General features: G+C 39.7%; 1 protein-coding gene across 1 annotated transcript; it reads right to left on the bottom strand.

Moving 5' to 3' along the window:
• Positions 1–243: 243 nt before the first annotated feature.
• Positions 244–8,563, bottom strand: abhd5 (abhydrolase domain containing 5). The gene is made up of 8 exons (XM_023331488.1): positions 8,491–8,563; positions 6,890–6,970; positions 5,590–5,675; positions 4,451–4,826; positions 3,268–3,422; positions 3,040–3,151; positions 2,767–2,953; positions 244–2,205 (listed from the first exon to the last, which is right to left on the bottom strand). Exons 1-8 carry the CDS (start codon positions 8,520–8,522, stop codon positions 2,116–2,118), a joined length of 1,119 nt encoding a protein of 372 aa, XP_023187256.1. The 5' UTR covers positions 8,523–8,563; the 3' UTR covers positions 244–2,115.
• Positions 8,564–8,628: the final 65 nt, after the last annotated feature.

The following is an 8,628-nucleotide window of genomic DNA, read 5'->3' as shown; positions in this document are numbered from 1 at the left end:
ACTAAGCAATTTCTTTTTCAATAACTCTGGTCCAAAAATCTGTTGTTTCTATTTAAAAGAATTAAATTTAGTCATCCAATTTTTGATGTTGTCAAGACATGCTTATGCTCTACCTAACTGATTGGATTTATCAAGATTTAGGAATAAATAATAGTAATGTATCTTTCTAATGTTTCTTCAGTTCCTTTTTTGTATGACAAACACCCAGAGATGAACAGAATTACACACGTAAAGCAGACAAGGCTGAGTCAAGCATTCAATTTATTCATATAAACTGAATAGAGAAAATAAAACAGCAGAGTCCTTGCAGTAATGTCTAGAAAAAAGTCTGTTTAGACTTATTTTCTATTTAAAACCTAAAGGCAGTAAAGTATGTTACCTTCTGAAAGTGCTAAATTCTGGTTTCAAACAATCTTATCAAAAAGGAAAATCCAATTTTTGAAACAAACGGCCTAGAATACATATAGCTGGGTCTTTATAAAAACAAATATTTCTGCCACATCGTTTTAAAAAATAAGTTTCCATTGACAAAACCTGCACAAATCCGCCCATAAGCATTGTTTTAAACATGATAAAACCCATAGAGGGCAGTGTAGTGCAAAGCTCAAACCTGTGTCAGCCAATCACAATCCTTCAAATCAACCAGGACTTCCTTTTATTAATTAAATATGCCGCCATTAAGTTAATTTGTGTGGACATAAATGGAGGTTGAACTACTTTTAAATGGCGTATTAGAATATAAAGTTAATAAAACAAGACGTTGTCGATTGGGAATCATGTGAAAGCAAGTATGCAGACATACTGTTGCAAACCCTAGATCCACAGTTATCCATGAACACAATTAAACACAAATATGAAGTTTTCTCAAAACTCCACTTTGGTCTGTGTTTTCATAATTGTTTTTAGTTCCATAAAATAGTTTCCGTGTGGATAAAAGCCAGAACGCATTGAAATATGTTGTTTTCCAAGATTTCTGGCTATCTGTGGACTAGGCCAAATCAAGAAAATGACAAGACAGATCATTTCCTAATTGTGACGACCTTTATCAGCCCTGTCAGAGATAGCTGATCCCAGGTTGTTCTGCTCATAATACAAACGCTCTGAAAACGGCTTTTTAATGTTAATTAGGCTGCAATGAAACAGCAGGAAGAACACAAGTACATTGTACTTTTTAAAATAGACCATTACAAACATAATAATTCAATATTTACAATACTCAGAAAAACATGAATGAGATGCGTTTTTAGAAAACACTCATTTCATCAAATATATGTGGTTATTCTACTAACAAAAAACTGTTATTCAACAGTTTTCCACTTTTTTTAATGCTTTATCAGCGTGATTCTGTTCATCCTGAACATATTAAAACATTTAAGCTTAACTTGAGAATCTTTGTATTATAGAAAACCTTTGCTCCAGGAACTCCAGCTTCTCTGGTTCCTCACAGCTTAATTTTGGATCAGAGGAGGAAGAAGAGGCCACTGAAAAGGCTCAGCACAGAAACATCAGTCAGAGCTGGATAAACATGTGAGTGTGACAGAAACAAACTAAAGCTGAGCACAAAAACAATGTAGTGGAAGTCACTTCTTCACTCAACATCCCACATGTATGCACAGGCAGGATTTATGAATAAATGTTGAGTTAGAACAAAAATAAAAGAAAATGGAGTAATTTTCCCATTCTTATAAGACTTTAGAAGATTGATTGTGAAGATGTACTGTATGTGGACTTCAATCAGATGGATGTTTATAACACATCCTCCTGCTCTCCGACCCAGAATGTATAGTGACACCTTTCCATGTGGCGCTCACACGTAATTCAAATGAACCACCCAGTTCGGGTCTAATGGGATTATTGGGTAATACTGGGAATGCTGCTAAATAGCACCGATCAGATGGATGGCATCAGCTGGATTTTTCGGGTTTCTAAGAATACCACTGAATCACTGGTCTGATGATCATAATCATGTCCTCATTTCTGAGTCATGCTCCTTTTTTCCTCTCTAAGAAACTTGTTCCTTTTTCTTAAGGAGGTCCCACAGCAGATCAGATCATAATGTTAGTGAGTCACGCTCTCCTTTTGCTCCGCAGTTTCACATCCAGAACGTCCCTGTTCTCAGTCCACTTTTTCACACACCTGCAAGACTTTGTTATTGAAGTCATCCGCCTGGTCGGCGAAGACATAGTGTCCAGCTCCACGCATAGTCTGCAGGAACAGGAAAGAAGCAGACAGATAGAAACTGGTCAAAAAACAACATGTTGAGGAAGACTGGTAGCCAGATACAGCAACTCAGCATGCAGTCATGAAAAAATACTACGATTCCAGAACTTGGTGTAACAGGGGGGCACATATTGAAGTTTTCTGGCTGATCACCGATTCTGATTTTGGCTGACACAAATTATTTTAATAACAAAATAAAGTTCACAACACACCGTCAATGTTTCAATAGCTAACGGAGATCATAAAAAAAATGCTAAATATAGTGACCAAGTTGCTCAGTTGGGAACAGTGAAGTGAATATTGTTGATAGAAGAAATAGAAGATAAAATGAACATATAGAAAACTAACCTACATACAAGAAATACATTAAATTTAAGTGTATAAATAGATAAACTGTCATTGATACTGCACAGTTGAAATGCTGCACATTGATCCTGTTCTGTGTTGCAGAAATGCTCCTGTGTTGTGGTACAATGTACACTTTTAACACTCCTTATGCCATGATACTGCCACTACTGTACTGGAGGACAATGAGCGTTAACTCACAATAATCTCCACATGAGAGTTTGTTCTCATCTCTTTGATGGAGGCGGCTGAGGTGCTGTCTATGCTGGAGCGGGAGCCGTAGATGATGGAGATGGGGATGTCAGGATGCAGCTGGTCTAACCTCTGCAGCATGGGCCTCTTAGCCCAGCCACACGAATCCATCATGCTCTTAAAAGCAGTCTCTCCGCTGTGGGTGAACAAAAGTTCGGATAAGTGATGTGGGTTGGTGTAGGTGTTGTTAGGGAAGGAAGAGAGGAGCAGGAGGAGGCAGACCTGGGAGATTGGACATTCAGGTGGTAGATGTACTCTGACACGGTGTTGTCTGAAAACATGGAGGAGAACTTCTTCTTGAAGTCGGGTCTCAGTGTCTGAACCAGAGTAGGACCTGCAGAGACACCATCAGCCTCAGCTACAACATCACTGCTGTAACCTCATCTCTTCATTCTCTTTGCAGTTAATGCCAGAGTTGGAACCCCAGCATAACGTGCATCGGACTCTTACCAAGGGGTCCGACCAGCCTCAGGCTGGCCAGTGGGTTGAAGGGACTGAACATCGCTCCGAGAGCTTTGATCCACACCGGAATGGGGCGGTCTGCTTCCATCGTCTCCTGAACTTCAGGAAAACCCCACGGCTCCACCAGTATCAGGTGTTTCACCCTGTTTTGGGAGGAAATGTTCAGCTTAACATGGACTCGGGGCGTCAATTCCATCCAAACAAGTATGGAATTGTGCTAACACATTGATGCTCAACATTATGCTAACAAACAACCCGTCAATGTAATTCTGTGCATGGAGTGAAAACAGACTTGGTGCATATTTGACACCAACATGTTCACTGCATTCAGAGCTGTGTCTCTACCAGCTTTAAAGGGACAGTATTATGCATTTTCCAGCCACATAGTATAATTTTATGACACAATCAAGTATCTATGTTACCTTCAGCTGATGTAAAATATATATATAAAATACAACTTAAAAAATTGACATTGTAATTTAATGCCTGGAAATTGGGCCTCTGTCTCCTTAAAAACTCCTGATCTTTCTGAAACTCCACTCTCAGGAAGATATCAGAACATGGCTCCTCTATTAACCCTTTAACAAAGTTTTTGAGAAGTAGCTCCTATAATGAGCTTGGCAGGTGCACAGTTCAACCAGGTGTTTGCTAATTGCTGCCTGCTAGTCTGAAGGTGCTGAGTGTGGGAGGGCTGGAAGTGGCTGCTCTGTGCAAAGATTGGCGCTATGTCTTGAAGGCGGGGCTAGGTCCACCCAAGCGTTTTGCACAGCTGAATGGTTTCCATGGGAAATTAGTTGTAACTCTGTATTTGATGATGAAATAACATCATAACATAATGTAAACCTCAAAAAAGTCAATTTTATTTAATACCGTCCCTTTAACATCTACTCTAAAATGTTTTCACGTCTTTCCAAAGCATCCAGAACTCAGACAGAACGGAGAACGTCTGTCATCATCAGCTTGAAACAGATTCTCAGTTGGATTTATTTATAAGTTTTTCCTTCCAGTTCAGAATTGTAAAATACTCAGTGTTAGTTTTATACAGTAAAGCACATTATCGTTTGGGATGGAATCAGGACAGAACATGGAAGAGTATGAAACCTTTCAGAAGGTTAGCTAAGAACCTAAAACACTTCAGGAAGATAACAGAACAGATTTCATCTGAACTCACCTGGCTGGATATTTAATAGCATAGGACACAGCCAGGAATCCTCCCAGATTGTGACCCAGGATTATCATGGACTCCACACCCACTTTGGCCCTCCACTGTTCAATAGACTCCACAAACTGAGCTTCTGCTTCCAGAGGGTTGGTGGAGAAGACAGGCCTTGTGCTCTGGCCAAAGCCCAGCAGGTCCAGAGCATAGACCGGCCGATCCTGTGAGAGAGCTTCCACGTTCTGAGCCCACAGACCCACGCCACCTCCAAAGCCGTGCAGCAGAACCATGGGGGTTTTATTCTTAACACCGTCACTGCAAAAAGCCAGCGTCCACAACATGTTGCCACAGGAGACGGGGACAAACTGCTTGATAAATGCAGTTCTGATACCTGACAAGAACAAAAGGAGCCATGAGACAGAGAAGGAAAAATGATTAGAGGATCAAATGTACAATACTCCCAACAATGATGGAGTAGACTGCTTGGTAGAGTGGGTGAGTAATTCGACATGCAAATAGGAGCTCTGATGCTCCTTAGCCTGTTGCAATGAGCAATTAATCTATTCATCGCATAATAAGTTAAAAAGAGCTTGATCAATTCCTTTGTGATTTCATATCTATTGAAAGGCAATTTTGCTTTTACTTTATTAACCCATTTTATTCATGTTTCAGGTCTGTAGAGTTTTTCTTTCCTTTTTATTAATTGTTTTTGGTTGTCATGTTTTACTTTGGATATTGAAAATGTCTTCCAGTTGTAATGTGGCGTGTTTTGTACAAAATCAAAGTTTATTAGACTTTGAGAGGGTGATCTTGCATTATTATGACTTGAAAATAGTCTCAAAACAACATTATTATCAGTTATCGCAATAATGTCTGTTACAATTTATCGTCCAGTAAAATTTGGGATCATGGCAGGCGTAGATGCTACAGATAGAGATCTTATCAGAGGAACACCATCTGTTTCTATGTTCAGATTCTAACAGTCTTTAATCAGTTTTAGGTCCATAAGGATCAACTCTGCACAGATATCTGGCACACAGACGTAAAGCTGGAGTTTAGTGAAGAGAAAGAAAACGAAAGTGCCATCCTTTTTATGTGTTCATGTTCCCAGGGCAATGATTGGCTAAGAAAACAAAGACAGCGCTGATCCTTACAGCTCAGCATCCTGTCCTCTGCAGCCTTCAGCTGGCTCTGAGAGGTGGGACACCATGATGGCAGCCAGTCAGGGATCCAGCACCACCTGCAAACACATAGAGGAAAACTTTACTGTACGTGGAATATCATCTTTTTATGACTCAATATCAGTTTTAGTGAAATGACATTAAGTTGTTCTGCTGGTGCCTGGGTGAAAGGGTTTTCTGATGCAGATCTTTGTTCAGTCTTGAATTCATGCAGCAGGAGAATCAACAATCTGACTGAACTAAACAGATTTCTAACAGGCACAAGTTTGAAATTCTCTCTGTCACAATATGCAAAGATGTGAAGCAAAAACATCTTACAGAGAAGGGAAATGAAGAAAGTACTGCCCTGTTCCTCTTTAAGACAGTTTCAATCCTCATCAGTTTATTGTACTTTGTATGATTGGATGTTTCCATGAAAACGGTTTTAAAGACCACTGTGTAACACCAGTTCACTTGTTAAGCCAAGTCAGGTTTATTATTATAGCTCAAGTCAATTCAAAGTGCTTTGCACAATAAAAACACAAACAAACAGAAAGCCTATTGCATTGCACTGGCAAAGTAAAGAGAAGTTATGAAGAGTTGGAATTAAGACTAAAACGAATTATGTTGCAGTTGCTATTAATCAAAGGCGGCTATAAACAAATTGGGTCCTGGTCTTGATTTAAAGGAACTCAAGGAACTTGTCTCTGGAAGTTTGTTCCAGATGTGTGGTGCATAGAAGCTGAATGTTGTTTCTCCATGTTCAGTTCTGGTTCTGAGGATGCAGAGCAGAACCAGAACCAGAAGACCTAAGAGGTCTGCAAGGTTGATATAACACCAGCAGATTTTTAATATATTGTGGTACTAAGCCGTTCAGTGACTTATAAACTAACAGCAGTATTTTAAAATCTATTCTCTCAGGGGAAGGACTCTAGAACTGAGGGATGTGCTTTCTTCCTGGATTTAGTCAGAGCGCCAGCAGCAGCGTTTTGGATCAGCTGCAGCTGGAGGTTTGATTTCTTTAGGCAGACCTGTGAAGACACTGTTGCAGTAATTAATGTGGCTAAAGATAAACACATGGATGAGTTGCTCTAGATCTTGCTGAGACATTAGTCCTTTCATCCTGGAAATGTTCTTCAGGTGACAGAAGGCCAACTTTGTAACTGTGTTCATGTGGCTCTGAAGATTCAGGTCTGAGTCTGTCACTACACCCAAAAGCATGATTAATATAGACCTGCACCAATTTCAGTGGCTGTGCAAGGAGCCTGTGGCAGCTGCAGAAACCAGGAATTACCTTATGGTGTTATCCACGTAGCTCCGAACGCTGCTGGCCAGACTGGGAAGTCCAGTCACAGATAACGCTCTCTGCACAATCCTGCAGAGAAGAAGAGATGGAGAAGGGGGGAGATCACTGAGCAGGTAGAGGAACACTGGGAACAACATGAGTTAAGATCAGGATCCTACTATAAATGAGTTCTAAAGGTAAGAAGGGGTGCACCGATAAATCAGCTGGTCCATAAATCTGCCCAGATTTTTTAAATTTGGGCAGATCTGTGATCAGGAATACTTACATGACAATCATATCCACTGATCTTATCTACCTGTGCAAAAGTCAGAAAATCAGCTGCTGTCCCCATTTGCTCTGCTGTGAGAGAACTGACTGACAGGCTTTGAACAAGAGTAAGTAACAACAGTCAATACTGGAGACTTTCCAGCAAAATGACTCTCTGTGTCACAAGGCTGGCGTGATAAAGTGGCTAAAAATTCAGAGCATTGCTCAGAAAATGTGAGACCAATTCCAAGAACTAAAGTAAGTTATTTATGTAAGTTATATAGGACAGTAATTAATTAGTAATTAAGTTAATCGCCTGAAATCTTAATATGAAAAACAAAACAAAAAAATCAGCAGCTTCTTTAATTTGCCAACGATAATAGTTTTCTCATGTTCTGGTGACTGGATTTGGTCACCAGAAATAACTGATAGAAAAAAAAAGACTTTTATTTACTCTAAAACAAAACAAAAGGATTATAAGCAAAGTACAAACTGTTTTTCAGATGAGTCAAAATGTACAATTTTGGCCATTGGATTATTATTTTTTTATTTTTTATGTTTAAACTAAAAATAAGAATCACCTGCATACATGTAGTCTGTTCTCTTCAGACTAACAGTCAAACCCCCTCAGGTTGTTTTGGATAGTTTTTCTCCACATATCTAATATAGCAAAGTGAACACTGCTAAAATTCTGATTAGCTCTGATAAGAGTTTAAAGTAAAAATGTTAAGCCTGTCGATAACACCATTACTATTGACGCTCAGTGACGTCAGGGGTTAAACATACAGGGAGCGCACAGTGTGGATGTTGACAGAATCTAAGGGAACGAGCCGATTTATCCTGGTTTTAAATACAAAAATAACATCAAACTAAATACAAATTTAGTTTGATGGTGGTTGTTTTCCACCGTTAAAAAAATGTGTCTTTTCAATTTCATGTTTTGTATTATAACCAATAAAGAACAGATTTTTTTTTTTTTATTTTTTTTGTAGTTATTCATTACTGATATATTATAATATTTTTTAACAATAACAAAAACAGGCAAATGCATTGCATGGACCGGACCGAACCGGACCGGACCCGGCGGCCGACAACCTGTGAAGTAAACCTTCAGAGCTGGACTCAGAGTTCTGGTCCATGATAAACAGGTCAATGACAGCCTGGGGGGGAACCTGGGGGCTCCAGCTGGAACTCTTCACCTGAACTCTTCAGGTTTAACTTTATTTAAAAATTTTATCGCAACAAGCAGAACTTTAAGACAGAACCACACGGAAACTTTCAGAGCGGTTCGGAAAAACATGTTAATCAAATTAGAACATTCTGCACTGACAGCAGAAACTTACCCGCTGTTGACCGTCTCCTCCCGCTCCGCCATGCTGTAGTTGCTGTCACGTGACTCTCACCGACACTGACGTACCTCAGTCAGACTGTGGCCGTTAGATTTGTCGGTCGGGATAACTCCGCCGGGCGGCAATACAGCC

The sequence above is a fragment of the Xiphophorus maculatus genome, chromosome 3 (genome assembly GCF_002775205.1).
Source record: "Xiphophorus maculatus strain JP 163 A chromosome 3, X_maculatus-5.0-male, whole genome shotgun sequence".
Taxonomy (NCBI): domain Eukaryota; kingdom Metazoa; phylum Chordata; class Actinopteri; order Cyprinodontiformes; family Poeciliidae; genus Xiphophorus; species Xiphophorus maculatus.
Note: the sequence above shows the minus strand (reverse complement) of the source record. Positions and strands in the feature narration are given on the sequence as shown.